This window comes from Ylistrum balloti, unplaced genomic scaffold (genome assembly GCF_031769215.1).
Source record: "Ylistrum balloti isolate Yb309-2 unplaced genomic scaffold, AGI_CSIRO_Ybal_v1 Utg371770, whole genome shotgun sequence".
Classification (NCBI taxonomy): domain Eukaryota; kingdom Metazoa; phylum Mollusca; class Bivalvia; order Pectinida; family Pectinidae; genus Ylistrum; species Ylistrum balloti.
The window spans coordinates 227,891-251,921 of NW_026782886.1; the positions used below are offsets into that span (position 1 = coordinate 227,891).

General features: G+C 38.6%; 1 protein-coding gene across 1 annotated transcript; it reads left to right on the forward strand.

Annotated features, from left to right (window-relative positions):
- Nucleotides 1-264: 264 nt before the first annotated feature.
- LOC132563573 (uncharacterized) lies at nt 265-3,659 on the forward strand. Its single transcript, XM_060228315.1, has one exon. The coding sequence runs from the start codon at nt 341-343 to the stop codon at nt 1,361-1,363; it is 1,023 nt and encodes a 340-aa protein (XP_060084298.1). The 5' UTR covers nt 265-340; the 3' UTR covers nt 1,364-3,659.
- The last annotated feature ends 20,372 nt before the right edge of the window (nt 3,660-24,031 follow it).

Consider the following 24,031-nt stretch of genomic DNA (forward strand, 5'->3'; position numbering starts at 1 on the left):
GTCATTGATAAATCGACCTGCAGACTTTCCTTGTGCTTTCTGTGAATCGATCGGAATGTGCGCTAGTCTGTAATCAGGCGTGGGCGGGCTGTGCGTGGTATAAGTTCTGCTTGGCCAGTGAGCTGTTGACGTCACACTTGTGCTATATTTAGTCACACGAGAGTGTTGACACATTTCTCCCACACGTCAGTCAGGCTGACTTTCGTCATCATTTGTAAGAACAGCTTAACATACAGTTAACGTGTAGAATGGTATCAGAACGAACACAGCGTCCACAAGGAGAACACCTATAGATAGTGTACACACACTCAAACTTGGATACCGACTGCCAGGAAAAAACATGGCTCTAAATCACCACAACCGTCACTTTCATAATTTCTTGAAAAACAAAGCACATCCATATTTTTCGAAAAAGGACCGGACGTCAATGAGTGCGAATATTACTCCCGAGTCGAATGTTTTGCAGAGTCTTAGTAAGCTCCTGATGGGATGCCGATCTCTGTACGCTACTTCTGCTGGTTACTATTCACCTATGGACAGTCAAACTTTTAAAGCTAAGACGGTACCAACACCGCCACAGAAAAATGACATGTGGATATTCCGAATGTCAATGCAGGGATTTAAAGCCGAAAATGTAAAGATTTCTGTTCAAGAAACTACGGTACTGGTCCAGGCCAAATTTGACCACGATCAGGGAAACAGTGACAAAATTTACGGTATGACCAGGACTATTGCTATTCCGGACACGGTGGTCAGGGAAAATGTCGTTGGATATTTAGATGAACAGCAAGTCCTGATAATAGAAGCACCCTATAAGGACAGGAAATGTCAAAAGGATCAGGTTGTTCCAGGACTTCGTAGAGCATCTAGTAGTGATGTAGACGACGAAGAACTATTTCCCCGTCCTAACTCCGTCTTCAGCAGTGAATGCGAGGAACATAAACAACAACCCATAGATAGTGACCTTCTCTCAGAGAACAGCAACGATTCCTTCAGTAGCGTAAGCAGTAAAATTAACAACGAGTACAAAGACTGTGGCCGTACAGACAACATGGACCACGACGATAAGTCAAAGGGTAGCAACTTTCGTCTCAATATCAACATGCAGAACGTGCCATCAAAATACATCGAAGTTTCCACCAAAGGACGAAAACTTATAGTGAGATGTACGATTCATCGACAGCTATCGGGAATAAGTCTAAAAGAGTCGTACTCCACGGAATACGCCCTACCCACAAATGTGGATATGGACGGTTTAAGGTGTGTCCGATCGGAGCAAGGAGTTCTCACAGTAACTGCACCATGTCTGAAGTTAAGTACGAAGGAAAGGCGGATAGAGATAATAGAGGAGAACTGTTGTTGACCGCCTGTGGTGTGTGTGGTATACCATTAGGGTATGTGTGTAGGACTTAATGGGGTCAGTAAGTAAACTGTAGTGTTCGTGATCGAAAGCATATCAAATCGGTGACGTACTTGATGCTATTTTTGGACGTATGGCGTGCTTATTCGTTGAAATCTGTATAAGAAACAGTCATATTTTATTTCCAGGTAAAACTATCATTTGTTATAGTTATTACGATAACATTGACATGACATTCGCCAATTTCTCCACTCAGGTATAACAGGTGTGCTTTGGTCACGTCTGTCTGATTTAGTGATGTTATATATAATTTATAGGTTAAACGAAATCCGCTGATCTGGCCAGTACAGCTATGTCTGCTCGCTCACAATCAGCCGGTCAGTTATCTGTTGACGTTGTTAATGAAGTGATATTTTAACCCGGTCAGTAAACTTTGTTTGATAGTTATAGATGTGGTTAGATCAGTACATGAGTTCCACTGATGAACACGTATTTATCCAGTCAGTATCTGTGTACTACTGATGAACACGTGTTTATCCTGTCAGTATCTGTGTACTACTGATGAACACGTATTTATCCTGTCAGTATCTGTGTACTACTGATGAACACGTATTTATTCTGTCAGTATCTGTATACTACTGATGAACACGTATTTATCCAGTCAGTATCTGTGTACTACTGATGAACACGTATTTATTCTGCCAGTATCTGTATACTACTGATGAACACGTATTTATCCAGTCAGTATCTGTGTACTACTGATGAACACGTATTTATCCAGTCAGTATCTGTACTACTGATGAACATGTATTTATCAGACCTGTATTTATGTTCTGTTGATAAATAGGTATGGATTCGGTCAGTATTATGTTGATAGACATGGGTGAACACATATTTATTGCATTTTTCCAGTGAAATATAGATATATCCCATTGATAAAAGTGTTATTTTTCACTAATGAAAATTTCACTATTTTTGTTATTTTTTCACTCGTGAAAGATACCAAAACATTAGACACACTTGGGAAATGTATTTGTTATTACTGATTACCATGTATCTAATATCTTTTGTACCTCTCACTCGTCCTGTACACTCGTGAAAGATAAAACAAATATTAGATATACTTGTGAAATATATTTGTTATTACTGAAGACACTTTTAAATATCCTGTATTTAAATGGCCAGTATTGTACTAACACGCTTTTATCCGCTCAGTATCAATGTTCTATTTACAGACACGTATGAGTTTGTACTTAGCCGGTAAGAATCTGTGTTCTTCTCATTGACACGTACTTACCTGGTCAGTACATAATCATTATTTTGTTGCATTGTGTTGTTTACAAATCTGTACTTTAATCCCTATTGTGTAATTTATTGGAATGAAGTACTTGTAAGCATATAAATATTTTTCTTACATGATACGCGTAACTTTCCTACCAGTGGTATTGCCGAGTCCATCACACGCGTAACTTTCCTACCAGTGGTATTGCCGAGTCAATTATTGCCGAGTCCATGATACGCGTAACTTTTCCTATCGGTGGTATTGCCGAGTCCATTATTGCCGAGTCCATCATACGCGTAACTTTCCTACCAGTGGTATTGCCGAGTCCATCACACGCGTAACTTTCCTACCAGTGGTATTGCCGAGTCCATTATTGCCGAGTCCATGATACGCGTAACTTTCCTACCAGTGGTATTGCCGAGTCCATGATACGCGTAACTTTCCTACCAGTGATATTGCCAAGTCCATTATTGCCGAGTCCATGATACGCGTAACTTTTCCTACCGGTGAAATTGCCAAGTCCATGATTCACGTAACTTTCCTACCAGTGATATTGCCGAGTCCATGATATGATATGGTGCTAGGTGTCTATGTACCCGAACTATACTACCTTGCAATGTGTAACTGTGGATGTTAATATTGGGTCATACTAATTGATCACGTTTATTTATTGTTAATATTGTATGTGTTTAATGAGTGGTGATTTAGTGGTGAGGTTGTGTATCTTGTCATATCACGTGATATCATTGTTAACATTGTGTCCGTGTATTAAAAAATCATTCGCTAGATCATGTGATGTAGTGAGCGGTATTTAGTATTGAGATTGTGTATGTTTGTAATGAGTGGTATCGTAAAGCAATAATGTTATAAAGTGTCTGCTGATAGTCACACGATAGTGTCCACGTGACAGTTGTATTGGACACGAATCAGGAAAACATGACCTTTGGTCAAAAGTTGTTGTAAAGATATTTTTGTTCATTTTGTGAAATTAAAAACAACCTAACACTTGAAGCAAAATGGAATGGTATTGTTTTGTTACTGGTGTATCCCGTGATAGTTACCGCATGCGCTGTCAAGGCTCTGGAGTATCCCGTGATAGTTACCGCATGCGCTGTCAAGGCTCTGGAATAACCCAAGATAGTTACCGCATGCGCTGTCAAGGCACTGGCGTAACCCAAGATAGTTACCGCATGCGCTGTCAAGGCTCTGTAGTATCCCATAATAGTTACCGCATGCGCTGTCAAGGCTCTGGAGTATCCCGTGATAGTTACCGCATGCGCTGTCAAGGCTCTGGAATAACCCAAGATAGTTACCGCATGCGCTGTCAAGACTTTGGAGTAACCCATGATATTTACCACATGCGCTGTCAAGGCTCTGTAGTATCCCGTGATAGTTACCGCATGCGCTGTCAAGGCTTTGGAGTATCCCGTGATAGTTACCGCATACGCTGTCAAGGCTTTGGAGTATCCCATGATATTTACCACATGCGCTCTTAAGGCTCTGGAGCATCCCCAGATAGTTACCGCATGCGCTGTCAAGGCTCTGGAGTATCCCAAGATAGTTACCGCATGCGCTGTCAAGACTTTGGAGTAACCCATGATATTTACCACATGCGGTGTCAAGGCTCTGTAGTATCCCGTGATAGTTACCGCATGCGCTGTCAAGGCTTTGGAGTATCCCGTGATAGTTACCGCATACGCTGTCAAGGCTTTGGAGTATCCCATGATATTTACCACATGCGCTGTCAAGGCTCTGTAGTATCCCGTGATAGTTACCGCATGCGCTGTCAAGGCTTTGGAGTATCCCGTGATAGTTACCGCATACGCTGTCAAGGCTTTGGAGTATCCCATGATATTTACCACATGCGCTGTCAAGGCTCTGTAGTATCCCGTGATAGTTACCGCATGCGCTGTCAAGGCTCTGGAGTATCCCGTGATAGTTACCGCATGCGCTGTCAAGGCTCTGGAATAACCTAAGATAGTTACCGCATGCGCTGTCAAGGCTCTGGAATAACCCAAGATATTTACCGCATGCGCTGTCAAGGCTCTGGAATAACCCAAGATAGTTACCGCATGCGCTGACAAAGCTGTGGATTACATAGTGATAGTTACCTCAAAACAGTTTCAAGGCTCTGTCGAGTATCCCATGATTTAAAAGAGCAGACGATAAGATACCCTGGACGACGAATCTTTGGAGAAATTTAAACAATCGCTTAATTTTATGTTATTATTTCTTTAATGATTAGATTCAGTTTTCATAATATTTTTATTATCATTTCAGTATAATCGTTTTCTGTAGGAAAACCAGATCGATAAATTCTAGCCGTTTGTAGTGTTATTGAAAGAGAACTTTATTTACACGATTCTCATTATATCACTCTATCCTTTTGTTAACTAAAGTAACCTCAATAGACTGTAGAATAAATTTGTTAATACAATACAAAGAACAAGACAAAACACTTATATATCATAATTCATGAATTTCAGCATATTTATGTTTCGTCGGTTTGGTAATGATCATTGTCCGCGAGATTTATCAAATATAATATTTTCATTTGTTGATATCAGCTACGAGTAACGCCTTTTCTACCAACACTACAAGCCAGAGATGGCGAAAGTGGAATACCATATGGTCTGCCGGCGTTTACTTTATTGACATCACCTTCAATGAATGGATGGATTCATTATACTATGACGTCACTAACAATATACATTACACTATTGTAGGCGATCAGTTGATTGTCACACATAATTTAGAACACTAAAGGCCAAGAAGGAAACATTTCAGGATGTATGGGAGATGAGGGACGGAAAAATTGGAGGGTTAGAAAAGATAAAATATGACATAGAGACATTCGGAAAAAAGAAGAGGAATTGAAAAACTTCATCATCTCACGTTGTGTTAAAGAGTTTATCATTTCAAGAAATTGTATTTCACCAAAGTACAGTACACGACATGTATATTACAAGGATAAAACAGGGCGTAAAGGTTACCAAACACGGTAAATATCATGTTATTAAGACAAGGATCCCAAACAGGGCGTGAAGGTTACCAAACAGGGTAAACATCACGGTATTAAGACAAGGATCCCAAAACAGAGCGTGAAGGTTACCAAACAGGGTAAACATCACGGTATTAAGACAAGGGTCAAACAGGGCGTGAATGTTACCAAACACGGTAAACATCACGGTATTAAGACAAGGGTCAAACAGGGCGTGAAGGTTACCAAACAGGGTAAACATCACGGTATTAAGACAAGGATCCCAAACAGAGCGTGAATGTTACCAAACACGGTAAACATCACGGTATTAAGACAAGGGTCAAACAGGGCGTGAAGGTTACCAAACAGGGTAAACATCACGGTATTAAGACAAGGGTCAAACAGGGCGTGAAGGTTACCAAACAGGGTAAACATCGCGGTATTAAGACAAGGATACCAAACAGAGCGTGAAGGTTACCAAAACGGTAAACATCACGGTATTAAGACAAGGGTCAAACAGGGCGTGAAGGTTCCCAAACACGGTAAACATCACGGTATTAAGACAAGGGTTAAACAGGGCGTGAATGTTACCAAACACGGTAAACATCACGGTATTAAGACAAGGATCAAACAGGGCGTGAAGGTTACCAGACAGGGTAAACATCACGGTATTAAGACAAGGATCTCAAACAGAGCGTGAAGGTTACCAAACACGGTAAACATCACGGTATTAAGACAAGGGTCAAACAGGGCGTGAAGGTTACCAAACAGGGTAAACATCGCGGTATTAAGACAAGGATCCCAAACAGAGCGTGATGGTTACCAAACACGGTAAACATCACGGTATTAAGACAAGGATCCCAAACAGGGCGTGAAGGTTACCAAACACGGTCAACATCACGGTATTAAGACAAGGGTCAAACAGGGCGTGAAGGTTACCAAACACGGTAAACATCACGGTATTAAGACAAGGATCCCAAACAGGGCGTGAAGGTTACCAAACAGGGTAAACATCACGGTATTAAGACAAGGATCCCAAACAGGGCGTGCAGGTTACCAAACAGGGTAAACATCACGGTATTAAGACAAGGGTCAAACAGGGCGTGAAGGTTACCAAACAGGGTAAACATCACGGTATTAAGACAAGGATCCCAAACAGGGCGTGAAGGTTACCAAACACGGTAAACATCACGGTATTAAGACAAGGATCCCACACAGGGCGTGAAGGTTACCAAACACGGTAAACATCACGGTATTAAGACAAGGATCCCAAACAGGGGTGAAGGTTATCAAACACGGTAAACATCACGGTATTGAGACAAGGATAAAACAAGGCGTGAAGGTTATCAAACACGGTAAACATCACGGTATTAAGACAAGGGTCAAACAGGGCGTGAAGGTTACCAAACACGGTAAACATCACGGTATTAAGACAAGGATCCCAAACAGGGCGTGAAGGTTACCAAACAGGGTAAACATCACGGTATTAAGACAAGGATCCCACACAGGGCGTGAAGGTTACCAAACACGGTCAACATCACGGTATTAAGACAAGGATCCCAAACAGGGCGTGAAGGTTACCAAACAGGGTAAACATCACGGTATTAAGACAAGGATCCCAAACAGGGCGTGCAGGTTACCAAACACGGTAAACATCACGGTATTAAGACAAGGATCCCACACAGGGGTGAAGGTTACCAAACACGGTAAACATCACGGTATTAAGACAAGGATCCCAAACAGGGGTGAATGTTATCAAACACGGTAAACATCACGGTATTGAGACAAGGATAAAACAGGGCGTGAAGGTTATCAAACACGGTAAACATCACGGTATTAAGACAAGGGTCAAACAGGGCGTGAAGGTTACCAAACACGGTAAACATCACGGTATTAAGACAAGGATCAAACAGGGCGTGAAGGTTACCAAACAGGGTAAACATCACGGTATTAAGACAAGGATCCCAAACAGAGCGTGAAGGTTATCAAACACGGTAAACATCACGGTATTAAGACAAGGATCCCAAACAGGGGTGAAGGTTACCAAACAGGGTAAACATCACGGTATTGAGACAAGGATCAAACAGGGCGTGAAGGTTACCAAACACGGTAAATATCACGGTATTAAGACAAGGATCCCAAACAGGGCGTGAAGGTAACCAAACACGGTAAATATCACGGTATTAAGACAAGGATCCCAAACAGGGGTAGGTTAAGACAAGGATTCCAAACACGGTAAACATCACGGTATTAAGACAAGGATCCCAAACAGGGGTGAAAGTTACCAAACAGGGTAAACATCACGGTATTGAGACAAGGATCAAACAGGGCATGAATGTTACCAAACACGGTAAACATCACGGTATTAAGACAAGGATCCCAAACAGGGGTGAAGGTTACCAAACACGGTAAACATCACGGTATTAAGACAAGGATCCCAAACAGAGCGTGAATGTTACCAAACACGGTAAACATCACGGTATTAAGACACGGATCCCAAACAGGGGTGAAGGTAACCAAACAGGGTAAACACCACGGTATTGAGACAAGGATCCCAAACAGGGGTGAAGGTTATCAAACACGGTAAACATCACGGTATTAAGACAAGGATCCCAAACAGGGGTGAAGGTTATCAAACACGGTAAATATCACGGTATTAAGACAAGGATGTCAAACAGAGCGTGGAGGTTACCAAACACGGTCAACATCACGGTATTAAGACAAGGATGTCAAACAGAGCGTGGAGGTTACCAAACACGGTCAACATCACGGTATTAAGACAAGGGTCAAAGAGGGCCTGAAGGTTACCAAACAGTGTAAATATCACGGTATTAAGACAAGGATCCCAAACAGTTACAAAGATATTTGTATATATTACATTCATTTGAAGTAATAACGTGTTTGAAATATTCATGTTTGAAAAACATCCACAAGTCTTATGTCTGTTCGATTAAGGTCTTTAAAACCTAGCTTTTTTTTTACTCTTTTTTTTTTCACAATTTTTAAAAAAAAAATCCATACGCTTCAACCACACGTTTCTGTTATCTGTTCCTACCACAATAAAAAGCTGTTATGGTAATTTATTGATGTGTTCTACAAAAACGTCAATGCAAATTTTTCAACATAGAAAGCCTTATAGTGCTATGTAACCTAACATATTTCGAAACACCAGTGTATCAGATATAAATACTATTTAAAAATTGAAACGATGTTTAAAAAACAAAAATAAAAAATAAGAACAAAAACCAATGCTGTATGATCCTATTCTGTTAAATAAAACACCGACATGCAATGACGATACTTTCTCTCCCCGTATGAAGATTATCAAGAAATGAGATAGCAGTGCTTTGGCTCGCCAGACTAATATCTAGCTATAGATAGCAATACACACATAAGAATGCACACAACCCGAATAAAAATGTTCATCCGAAACAGATATTTACCGAATAGTTAGTTAGCAGTGTTTTCTGAGTGGTCAGTGAATTTAAAAGTGGTAAAATTGGTGTGCAAGAAACGGTCAGCCAGGCATTAAAAGCATTGCTGTTGTGATAGCAATGATTAGGAAGGCCTTTCATTGACGTTTCATAAAGCAGCACAACCCACATACCAACCGTTTGAAATTAAAAAAAAATTCTGTCTGATGTAAGTTAATCTAGAGGCACATCAATGATAAATGTTATCGGAATACAAGCAAGGCCAGCGATTGACAAACGCATAGTGAGCGTGATGAACGGTTTTTATGCTTTTTAGCAATATTAACGTGAGCCGATCCAGCAGTGTTTTTTATCGACCAGTCCGGTATTTAATAGGGTTTGTAACCCATGACATATCGAATAAGAAATCTCGGACGTAATCTCGTCCATTGATAAACAATATATCTGTATCTGTACGGTAATTGTGTCCTCTCAACAGTTATTGCTGTGACGTCATCACACAGGCCTTGATCGTCTCCAGTTTGTAATTACTGATAACGCCTACTTTTGCTTCATATTTCGGTTGCGTCATAACAGAGAGTCACACTGGCTTACCATTATTCCATTACATAAATAGTAGCTAGCCCAATGTGTTAGAGGTAGACAAAGTCGATTGGTTATCATGAAAGCTTCACTTCAAATGTCGTTAAATATAAATGACAACAGTTTAATCGACCAGGTATTTTTTTTTACAATTAAACCTGTCTCTAAAAGTGAGGTTTATTAATTGAAATTCGGTCACATTTGATTCATTATACCAAAATAAATTCTTTTGCAATCAAGATTCTAGGTTCATTCTGAATTATTGTGCTTTAAAATGTCTAAATACAGCATATACCAGTTACAAATGTAGACATTCACGCCATCGCCGAACCTATTAAATGTAAATCAACAATTATTTTTATCACTGTGAGAGCTTGCTTATGTTTTTTTAATCATCTAATCCTGCCACATGTAAAATCCTCGGCTATACGCAATCATCTCACTCAGAACTTAATAACATATAATATGGTGTATACAACAAGGGAGAAGACTCGTGAAGACAAAACGTGCCAAAACAAATAATGTGCCAAATGACGAATATGGTGAATAAATTGAGATGGTGGTCATGAGATGGTGGTCATGACCATCTTATGACCACCACCTCATGACCACCATCTCATAACCACCACCTCATGACCACCACCTCATGACCACCATCTCATGACATCTCATGGCCACCACCACATGACCACCACCTCATGACCACCATCTCATGGCCACCACCTCATGACCACCATCTCATGACATCTCATGGCCACCACCTCATGACCACCACCTCAAGACCACCACCTCATGACCACCATCTCATGACATCTCATGGCCACCACCTCATGACCACCATCACATGACCACCACCTCATGACCACCATCTCATGGCCACCACCACATGACCACCATCTCATGACATCTCATGGCCACCAACTCATGACCACCACCTCAAGACCACCATCTCATGGCCACCACCTCATGACCACCATCTCATGACATCTCATAGTCACTATCTCATGACCACCATCTCATGACATCTCATAGTCACCTTCTCATAACCACCATCTCATGACATCTCATAGTCACTATCTCATGACCACCATCTCATGACATCTCATAGTCACTATCTCATGACCACCATCTCATGACATCTCATAGTCACTATCTCATGACCACCATCTCATGACATCTCATAGTCACCTTCTCATGACCACCATCTCATGACATCTCATGACATCTCATGACCACCATCTCATGACCACCATCTCATGACCACCACCTCATGACCACCACCTCATGACCACCATCTCATGACATCTCATGGCCACCACCACATGACCACCACCTCAAGACCACCATCTCATGGCCACCACCTCATGACCACCATCTCATGGCCACCACCTCATGACCACCATCTCATGACATCTCATGGCCACCACCTCATGACCACCACCTCAAGACCACCATCTCATGGCCACCACCTCATGACCACCATCTCATGACATCTCATAGTCACTATCTCATGACCACCATCTCATGACATCTCATAGTCACCTTCTCATAACCACCATCTCATGACATCTCATAGTCACTATCTCATGACCACCATCTCATGACATCTCATAGTCATCTTCTCATGACCACCATCTCATGACATCTCATAGTCACTATCTCATGACCACTATCTCATGACCACCGTCTCATAGTCACCTTCTCATGACCACCACCTCATGACCACCATCTCATAACCACCACCTCATGACCACCACCTCATGACCACATAAAACATTCTCATGACAAAAAGGGTTAAGGATTATTAATGATATATCTCTTTCATGGCCACCACCATCATGACCACCAGCCTCATGACCACCATCTCATGGCCACCACCTCATGACCACCATCTCATGGGCACCAACTCATTACCACGTTCTCATGACATCTCTTGGCCACCACCTCATGACCACCACCTCAATACCACCATCTCATGGCCACCACCTCATGACCACCATCTAAAATGACATCTCATAGTCACTATCTCATAGAGACCACCATCTCATGACATCTCATAGTCACTATCTCATGACCACCATCTCATGACATCTCATAGTCATCTTCTCATGACCACCATCTCATGACATCTCATAGTCACTATCTCATGACCACTATCTCATGACCACCGTCTCATAGTCACCTTCTCATGACCACCACCTCATGACCATCATTTCATGACCACCATTTCATGACCATCATCACGTGACCACTATCTCAGGAAGTAAAGATTCTCTATGACTTTACGAAATCTCCAGTTAACAATAATTTGTATTCTGTAGACCATTCTCCATTCCAGCAGCCACAAATACTACTATATAAATGATGGTTTCTGCAAAAATATAGCCAATTGGTGTTAAAAAAAATCTCTTATTTTGTCATAATGATTCAGTTGCTCTTTCATCAGGAGTCAATAGGAAAGTCCAGACTGATTAAAGTACCCATACGTAATTGGTAAAGAAACATTTTAATCTTTACTGTGATATTAGTTTAACTCGTCATATTGACGGAGGAAGAACATATTTTCTCTCAACATGGAAGAATACATCGATTAATCTCATTGATTCAGAGGTTTATCTCCCTTGGTTTAGAGGTTTATCTCCCTTGATTCAGAGATATTTTTCTTAAGTCGTAGACGCCTTTAGATCTGCTCAGTAGACTATCTTTGAAGCTTGGAATACTTACATAACGGTCTCAACCTCTTCAAGGTATATATCATTTTATCACTCATATACGATAAAATGTCCCACCAGTCAAACGGGTAAAGTATCATTCAACATCTAGAGCAAACACAAGCATTTCAACGTGATCTACCTTTAACCCATTGGGTTAGCTACTATTAACGAAATCGAATGCATGTACGTCACACATTTACAATTGATCGATTTGTTAATTTATTCATCTAAATTCATCATTTGCCACGTTATTTGTTCTGGTAAGTTTATCTTCACGAGAGTTGTCTCCCTTGTTGTATAAACCTATCAAATGTTGTCAAATTATGAGTGAGATGATTGCGTATAGCCGAGGTTGTTACATCTGTATGTTGGTAGGATTAGATTATTTAAAAACTAAGCAAGCTCTCACAGTGATAAAAATTAATTGATTGATTTACATTAAATAGGTTCGACGATGGCGTGAATGTCTAAATTTTTAACTGGTATATGCTGTATTTAGACATTTTTAAGCACAGTAATTCAGAATTTATTTTGGTATAATGAATCAAATGTGACCGAACTTCAATTAATAAACCTCACTCTTAGAGACATGTTTAATTGTAAAAAAAATACCTGGTCGATTAAACTGTTGTCATTTATATTTAACGACATTTGAAGTGAAGCTTTCATGATAACCAATCGACTTTGTCTACCTCTAACACACTGGGCTAGCTACTATTTATGTAATGGAATAATGGTAAGCCGGTGTGACTCTCTGTTATGACGCAACCGAAATATGAAGCAAAAGTAGGCGTTATCAGTAATTACATACTGGAGACGATCAATGCCTGTGTGATGACGTCACAGCAATAACTGTTGAGAGGACATAATTACCGTACAAATACTGTTTATCAATGGACGAGATTACATCCGAGATTTCTTACTCGATATCCCATGGGTAACAAACCCTATTAAATACCGGACGGGTCAATAAAAAACTACTGCTGTCTCAGGAAATGAAAGCGCTGGCGTTAGCAAAATTTAAATGACGCAATGAAGCAATTTGAATGAGACTGAATTGTGATAATAAAAATCGATGTCAATGCTGTGAAACCAAACCATAGTGCAAACAATAATGTAATGATAATCGTATATTTTTTACACATGAAGCTATGTTTGTCACCATAAAACAGGGCGTGTTCCAGAACAATAGAACCTTAATGTCTACCAATATAACATTCATTTATTAGTTTGAGACTTTATTCTTCCTATCAGTATACAAGATAAGATATACGAGGCTGGACCATGTACACAGAATGAAGATTCATTTAGTTGTGATCATCATCAGTTGTTTGTCTCATTAATCCTCATCGACACTTTATAACTGGACATCATCTTTCAGTACAATTATTTTCCAGCTTGAGTTAAAACGGGATATGAGGTTTAGAAACTTACAACAGATCAATAAGCAGGAAACTTGTCGTCAGTGGATGGTTTAATTCTTTACAACATCAACGTTCTCTGGATATGTTACCATATCTACTGTATTATGCAGTCACTGAGTGGATGTGCGAATTTGAGTTACATTATACTGATGCAATATATCTTGGGTATATGTTTATATCAAACTTATAATTACTCGCTAAACTTCAGTATAAGAGTCTCTTAGAAATTGTAGGCCTTAGTCAAAGATTTCTTGGTATGACAAATTTTGCTGAGTAATACCAACAAGGATTGAACTGATAGAGGAAGGATGTAAGTAAAACACGACATATTAGAAGATAATATAACAGAAACGTCACCCAGGCGATACATCAGTAAGATGATATAACAAAAACGTCACCCAGGCGATACATCAGTAAGATGATATAACAAAAACGTCACCCAGGCGATACATCAGTAAGATAATATAACAAAAACGTCACCAAGGCGATATATCAGTAAGATAATACAACAAAAACGTCACCCAGGCGATATATCAGTAAGATGATACAACAAAAACGTCATCCAGGCGATACTGATAATACAACAAAAACGTCACCCAGGCGATACATCAGTAAGATAATACAACAAATACGTCACCCAGGCGATACATCAGTAAGATAATATAACAAAAACGTCACCCAGGCGATACATCAGTAAGATAATACAACAAAAACGTCACCCAGGCGATACATCAGTAAGATAATATAACAAAAACGTCATCCAGGAGATACATCAGTAAGATAATACAACAAAAACGTCAACCAGGCGATACTGATAATACAACAAAAACGTCACCCAGGCGATACATCAGTAAGATAATATAACAAAAACGTCACCCAGGCGATACATCAGTAAGATAATATAACAAATACGTCACCCAGGCGATACATCAGTAAGATAATATAACAAAAACGTCACCCAGGCGATACATCAGTAAGATAATACAACAAAAAGTCACCCAGGCGATACATCAGTAAGATAATATAACAAAAACGTCACCCAGGCGATACATCAGTAAGATAATATAACAAAAACGTCACCCAGGCGATACATCAGTAAGATAATACAACAAAAACGTCACCCAGGCGATACATCAGTAAGATAATATAACAAAAACGTCACCCAGGCGATACATCAGTAAGATAATACAACAAAAAGTCACCCAGGCGATACATCAGTAAGATAATATAACAAAAACGTCACCCAGGCGATACATCAGTAAGATAATATAACAAAAACGTCACCCAGGCGATACATCAGTAAGATAATATAACAAAAACGTCACCCAGGCGATACATCAGTAAGATAATACAACAAAAAGGTCACCCAGGCGATACATCAGTATGATAATATAACGGAAACGTCACCCAAGCGATACATCAGTAAAATAATATAACAGAAACGTCACCCAGGCGATACATCAGTTAGATAATCTAACAAAAACGTCACCAAGGCGATACATCAGTAAGATAATCTAACAAAAACGTCACCAAGGCGATACATCAGTAAGATAATATAACAAAAAAGTCATCCAGGCGATACATCAGTAAGATAATATAACAAAAACGTCACCCAGGCGATACATCAGTAAGATAATATAACAAAAACGTCATCCAGGCGATAGATCAGTAAGATAATATAACAAAAACGTCACCCAGGCGATACATCAGTAAGATAATACAACAAAAATGCCACCCAGGCGATACATCAGTAAGATAATACAACAAAAACGTCACCCAGGCGATATATCAGTAAGATAATACAACAAAAACGTCACCCAGGCGATACATCAGTAAGATAATACAACAAAAACGTCACCCAGGCGATACATCAGTAAGATAATATAACAGAAACGTCACCAAGGCGATACATCAGTAAGATGATATAACAAAAACGTCATCCAGCCGATACATCAGTAAGATAATACAACAAAAACGTCACCCAGGCAATACATCAGTAAGATGATATAACAAAAACGTCACCAAGGCGATACATCAGTAAGATAATACAACAAAAACGTCACCCAGGCGATACATCAGTAAGATAATATAACAAAAACGTCACCCAGGCGATACATCAGTAAGATCATATAACAAAAACGTCATCCAGGCGATACATCAGTAATATAATACAACAAAAACGTCACCCAGGCGATACATCAGTAAGATAATATAACAAAAACGTCACCAAGGCGATATATCAGTAAGATAATATAACAAAAACGTCACCCAGGCGATACATCAGTAAGATGATATAACAAAAACGTCACCAAGGCGATATATCAGTAAGATAATACAACAAAAACGTCACCCAGGCGATACATCAGTAAGATAATACAACAAAAACGTCACCCAGGCGATACATCAGTAAGATGATATAACAAAAACGTCACCCAAGCGATATATCAGTAAGATAATACAACAAAAACGTCACCAAGGCGATATATCAGTAAGATAATATAACAGAAACGTCACCCAGGCGATACATCAGTAAGATGATACAACAAAAACGTCATCCAGGCGATACTGATAATACAACAAAAACGTCACCCAGGCGATACATCAGTAAGATAATACAACAAATACGTCACCCAGGCGATACATCAGTAAGATAATATAACAAAAACGTCACCCAGGCGATACATCAGTAAGATAATACAACAAAAACGTCACCCAGGCGATACATCAGTAAGATAATATAACAAAAACGTCATCCAGGAGATACATCAGTAAGATAATACAACAAAAACGTCACCCAGGCGATATATCAGTAAGATGATACAACAAAAACGTCAACCAGGCGATACTGATAATACAACAAAAACGTCACCCTATCGATACATCAGTAAGATAATACAACAAATACGTCACCCAGGCGATACATCAGTAAGATAATATAACAAAAACGTCACCCAGGCGATACATCAGTAAGATAATACAACAAAAAGTCACCCAGGCGATACATCAGTAAGATAATATAACAAAAACGTCACCCAGGCGATACATCAGTAAGATAATATAACAAAAACGTCACCCAGGCGATACATCAGTAAGATAATATAACAAAAACGTCACCCAGGCGATACATCAGTAAGATAATACAACAAAAAGGTCACCCAGGCGATACATCAGTATGATAATATAACGGAAACGTCACCCAAGCGATACATCAGTAAAATAATATAACAGAAACGTCATCCAGGCGATACATCAGTATGATAATATAACAAAAACGTCACCCTAGCGATACATCATTAAGATAATATAACAAAAACGTCACCCAGGCGATACATCAGTTAGATAATCTAACAAAAACGTCACCAAGGCGATACATCAGTAAGATAATATAACAAAAACGTCACCCAGGCGATACATCAGTAAGATAATATAACAAAAACGTCACCCAGGCGATACATCAGTAAGATAATATAACAAAAACGTCACCCAGGCGATACATCAGTAAGATAATACAACAAAAACGTCACCCAGGCGATACATCAGTAAGATAATACAACAAAAACGTCACCCAGGCGATACATCAGTAAGATGATATAACAAAAACGTCACCCAGGCGATACATCAGTAAGATAATACAACAAAAATGCCACCCAGGCGATACATCAGTAAGATAATACAACAAAAACGTCACCCAGGCGATATATCAGTAAGATAATACAACAAAAACGTCACCCAGGCGATACATCAGTAAGATAATATAACAAAAACGTCACCCAGGCGATACATCAGTAAGATAATATAACAAAAACGTCACCCAGGCGATACATCAGTAAGATGATATAACAAAAACGTCACCAAGGCGATACATCAGTAAGATAATACAACAAAAACGTCACCCAGGCGATACATCAGTAAGATAATATAACAAAAACGTCACCCAGGCGATACATCAGTAAGATAATATAACAAAAACGTCATCCAGGCGATACATCAGTAAGATAATATAACAAAAACGTCACCCAGGCGATACATCAGTAAGATAATACAACAAAAATGCCACCCAGGCGATACATCAGTAAGATAATACAACAAAAACGTCACCCAGGCGATATATCAGTAAGATAATATAACAAAAACGTCACCCAGGCGATACATCAGTAATATAATACAACAAAAACGTCACCAAGGCGATACATCAGTAAGATAATATAACAAAAACGTCACCCAGGCGATACATCAGTAAGATGATATAACAAAAACGTCATCCAGGCGATACTGATAATACAACAAAAACGTCACCCAGGCAATACATCAGTAAGATGATATAACAAAAACGTCACCCAGGCGATATATCAGTAAGATAATACAACAAAAACGTCACCCAGGCGATACATCAGTAAGATAATACAACAAAAACGTCACCAAGGCGATACATCAGTAAGATAATATAACAAAAACGTCACCCAGGCGATACATCAGTAAGATAATAAAACAAAAAAGTCACCCAGGCGATACATCAGTAAGATAATATAACAAAAACGTCATACAACAAAAACCAGGATAATATACACAGATAATACAACAAAAATAATACAACAAAAACGTCACCCAGGCGATACATCAGTAAGATAATATAACAAAAACGTCACCCAGGCGATACATCAGTAAGATGATATAACAAAAACGTCATCCAGGCGATACATCAGTAAGATAATACAACAAAAACGTCACCCAGGCGATACATCAGTAAGATAATATAACAAAAACGTCATCCAGGCGATACATCAGTAAGATAATACAACAAAAAGGTCACCCAGGCGATACATCAGTAAGATAATATAACAGAAACGTCATCCAGGCGATACATCAGTAAGATAATATAACAGAAACGTCACCCAGGCGATACATCAGTAAGATAATACAACAAAACGTTATCATTTAAAGTATGATTTAATGACAAACGAACTTTATTGAAATAATCTACGACAAAGTTATCGAAAAGTTACCTATCATCACACCTATATAAGTACATAACTAGGTCGTCCACAGCTAGTCTTACATGTTGGTAATGTCATTTGCTTGAGAATTATGACGGATAAATTTTATACCATCTCGACTGAAAGCCAATCTGATAATTGTCATTTTAAAGCAGCTAACATTATGCTGCTGTGCTATGTAACAGCATGTAATGATTAGCTAACCGCGTTGTAATAAGGATGGCAATCATAAATCTTAGTAGAGCAACAGAACGATACAGAATAAAAACATTAAATGCTACAATTCAGCCTAACATATATGTATAGTCTTGGCGTACGTATTTGGCGGTCTCATGTGTACACCAGTCTATGGAATCTATCATATTGAGTACTTCCCTTTTCCCCGTGTCACATGGACGACCTTTTCTTTTTAAGCCTGCTTCCTAATAAAACGAATTTTATCGCACCCTGTGTTATTATAACTTGGTGCCTTGAATGTGTTCTCGTGTGGGAAGTCATACTTATCATTATTTTTTGGTTAGCTGGTAAATACGTCATATCCATGTTTTGCGACAGACCATAAAAATTCCTAAAATGCCAATAGCCATTTTTTTCATGTCGATGCCGTTAATATTTGCCCCTGTTCAAGTTGATGTAAATTTTTGTTTTGGGCAAAATAATATCCAATAATAATAACGAGGGGTTAGTAAGTAGAACCAAATAAAACAAAGAACGGGTATTGATCTGATTCTGTAAAGGCACACTACCTGACTTAACGACAGGCTCCTGATCTTTTTTTCATTATTTGTCTTTGTCACAGTTTTTGCCATATGGAGAACTCTTAGACTTTGCGAGCTTTGATAAACGATATCTAATGACTTTCAGACTTTTAACTAAACTTTAAGGTCAGAGTTGCTCTGATCATTGGCGGACGTCAGAAGCCTGCAGCAATTTCCGGTCAGAGTTGCTCTGATCATTGGCGACCGTCAGAAGCCTTTATCAATTTCAAATAAGGGTTGCACCAGGGGAAAGATGGCACCAAAATCCCTTATTTAAAGATTTAGGTAAAACTTTGAAAAAAGTGAGCTGGATATGGTTTCCCCAGATTTTACAATATCATGATTGATCTGCTTTTACATTTCTGTGCCATTTGATACACATTGGTATAAAGTCCACACTCTTATTAAGACGTAAGGTAAGTTAACCAAGTACAAGGCTAGTTAACTGTATTGAAACCAGTCAACACTGATTGTGGGGTGAGTAGATTTTACATCTACTTTTTTGTTGTGTCTGTCGCTTTTTACATTTAACCAGTTCCCTACCACAAAGCTGATTTTTAGCCGATTGGACATCTACGTTTAGTACCACAAAGCCGATTTTAAGTCGATGCAGATGCACAAAAGTACAACATTTTTCTTTTTATAATTTTTGATATAACTGATTCATAAGGCGATATCTTACCTATTGATAAATAATGACGTCATTATTGTCTCGCCATTTTCATGAAATCGACACCATAGCACAACGTCAAATTTTCCGAAGTGATACTATACGAGGTTTAACATTTTTTGTTGTTGGATTTATACAACTGCCATTTTTGCAAATGACCTTGTTGTCTTCAATGTGAATGTTTTGATTAACAACGTGTTAACACTTTGTGAATTAATACTATTCTCTTTTTATATTTTTGTATATATCTGATATTGCTATCATTTCAAGGAATTCATTGCAATACACTTATGATAAAACTCGGAACAACTAAGCCTTGTTTGTTGGAGATGGTGCTTGTCAATACATATTAGAATGATAGAACATCATTATGTGGGTTTCTAATAATGGCAAAAAATCCGTATGAAAGAATCAGGTCTGTACGACGATGAAATTCTGTAATAGGAAGGAATAATGAAAATATAAGCTTACAGAAAATCTTTATCTTATACGGGGATCCAACAATTCGACCATTAGACAAGCCGTGTATTTTCACTCTGTACCTCGGCATAGGTCTGGACAATTCTATAATTCATTTGTTATCATCATGTTTTCTTGAGATTACAAATAATGACGTCATATCTCGCATGATGATGTCATCATATTAACATGGCATTAGTTGCAAGTAAAAATGGAATGGTTTCGAAACCGGAGCCATGTACAGATTTTACCGGACATCCTGACACCAAGTACATGCCCACTGGGAATGCAACCCACTACAATATCTTCTGCTTTTATTTGATATCAGTCTAATGCGGGAATTGAGCGCCAGTATGAAAATGTCATGATATCGGCATTCAGTACTAGGAAAGTTAAGCATATTTAAATCCTTAATCCTAATTTGAATACACAAGTATATCCATACGTGATACTATCACTTTAATACGGGATTTCCTGTTAGGTATTAGAAAGTGACATGTTAATGTCGTTACTTCAGATACAAAGGCCAGTTCCTCAGAACACACATATTGTCTCGATTTTCCAGAGCAAGGGAAAGGAAAAGAGATTAAACGTGCAAGAACTTTGGGCTTCATGGCAGTGATTTTCAATACAACAATTGCAGAAAAGTCAGAGCACGTCATGGTTACGACAGATGTTCTCAAGGAAAAGAGTTCAACTGATTTTTAGGTCTTTACATTTTGTAGATAACAACAAAGTTGCACCTCGCCACAGCGACAGGGACAATTTTCACATGGTTGATGTTTTGTTATGTCGGTCAAAATTCATATCCAAACCTACTTATGATAACGTTTCTATATAAACCCTGATACATACTTATTAACCATGATAAATGTATATAATGCATCGCACTCAGTTACAGTCAAGTCGTTCGAATGTCTTCCACAAGTATATTTGACCGAGACTGAAGACTTGAAAACGTGTAGAAAAAACTCAGTTACTATCTTTCTGATTTTATCTGTTCTGATACATACAAACCCCCGCACATATGACAAATTTAAATGACTAATGGAACCCAGATATATATAAATAATTTTCAAAATGTGTTTTTTATACGTCATCGTTAAATCCAGAATCATATGAAGTCGGAATTTATTGCCTACATATGTAGTGTTTACTACAGAGACTTGAGTGGTTGGCAATCGTACGTCATTTCAGAGATCGGGGACAAAATGGGAAGTACATTTGAACTGAAATGTATCTTTCATGCAGGAGACATCTTCCTTCTGCATGATAGATTGGCTTAATGTAACTGCACACCAACCTTTCAACAAAACATAATGTTTAGTTCTTTGATCATTAGTACATGTATACCAGAAACACACAATGTGTGTCTAAATGTGCTGTGTCAATGTATTTTCACATTACAGAGTGAAATATTCCTGAGTTGCCCATGCATCTCTCTTTCAGTTCAGACGGAAAATTTCGCCCCCGTTTTGACTTTACTTTTCATTACTGACGAGTCCTAGAGGGTTAAAGCAAGTGTATATAGTGTAACATCACCAACAAGTCCTTGAAGGTTAAACCAATAGTGTGGGTGCAGTTCAGTCATTTGTGCCATTCATTGTGTGTCTGTAAGGCAATCTTCATTGTGACATATTTGAGGTCATCACTAAACAGATATATTCGATCTCTAATATAGCGACAAGATATCTCAAACTTTGAAAAAATTCCATCCTCCCTTTTGACTTTTGACTAGAGTTGAACTTTGGAGCTGGCTGCATAATAGAATTTATCATTATCTAAGTAAAATTTTCGAGATGTAGGACTGTTATAGATAGTAAAAATGTTACGTGAAAGCCGGAACTAGTAGACATCCCTGGTAGAGAATATCATAAATCTAATCGACTTAATGTGTCTTTATCGACCTAAAGCATTGGAGATGTCGGTACACAATCTGGGGTGGATCACAACAATGTCTACTTCTCAATCTTTTAATGACAGAGTATTAGCAATGTACAACATACACGCTATGTTAAACAATATAGGTACATCATGGTAAGTGTGAATATAATAACAGTCAGTACTTGTAAAGACCAGTCCCATTGATCTGCCGAAGGTGGATCGGACACAGGGCAAAGGTCCATTGTTCGTTGTTCTGTAACACGAAGGCGTGTGTAATGACTCTTCGTGTGTACGCTAACATTAAAGAAATGACTCAGAGTTGTTTGATTAAGGTTCAATGGGATCCGAAATGACAGGGAATATCAGAATGTCAATAAAGACAAAGTGTTCTATTAATTAGTCCGTTAAATTAGTGTAGCTTTTTATTGATGTCATCGAAAAGATCGATAACAGAAACTACACAATACTTCAGTGAATAAGATTATAGACCGAACGATCTGTTAGAGAGCCATGGGTTTCCCTGATGACCTCGAACTTTTATACATTAATTGTGATACTAGTGTGATACCTGTTATCCTCTATAAGTAAAATACCTGACAATACCAACATGTAGGTACTAATAACTCTGTAGAGACAAAGACTATAAACATATTGTCGCCACCACAAACCTCCATTAGATATACAATAATTTAAATCTTTGACACTAGATGTGGAATCATTTAAACTATTGAGTAGTGCGTCAAATGTCTATTTATTTACAAACCCAACTCTTGCGTGTGATAACAATCTCATTTTCAAATCATTTTTGTAGTGGCTCAGCTTAATGGGCGCTCAAACCACTTTGGCCGGAGTCAAGTAGTTCACGGTCAACTGAACACTTGACTAGAAGGCAGTTGGAAGGCTGATTTCTCCACAGAGGATATGATGAATGGCAAAGGAAGAACATTTAACATTGAAAACTTGTGATTTAATTGACACGTTAATGGAGGATATGTATGATGGACCTTAGGATAATTCCGGGTTTTTTATCTTTAGGATAAAACGATGGTGTCTACAGATTGTGATTTGATGTATCAGCTTAGAAAGGTAGGTATAGGTATAGAAAGTGATCATTAAAACACAACAGATACCTTTGTTAGGTTATTTTCCTTTCCATTTATTGTGTAAAGAACAACATACAAGTAATGTGTCTTTGAGGTTTGTTATGTATTTTTGAATTGACTGTTTAGTGATAAGCTTATTGTGTCAGATGAGCTAATTACCCGTCTAGGAGTTAACCTGCAAATGCCTTTTTTCCGAATCATGATTGATGATATCGGCCTGCCTCTTTTATATTGGATACATAAATTTCACAAAAATAATTCATTTTTACTGGTTGTAGTGGAATCGTGAAATAAAATGTAAAAAAAAAGATTCTTCGGAATTCCAAAAACAGCAAAGAAACTACCAAAATATCACCCGAATCTTGATTCACGCTCTATGCCGAAACA

Excerpts from the sequence above, each read along its gene's own strand:
- LOC132563573 (XM_060228315.1), top strand. The coding sequence starts at position 341 with ATGGCTCTAAATCACCACAACCGTCACTTTCATAATTTCTTGAAAAAC.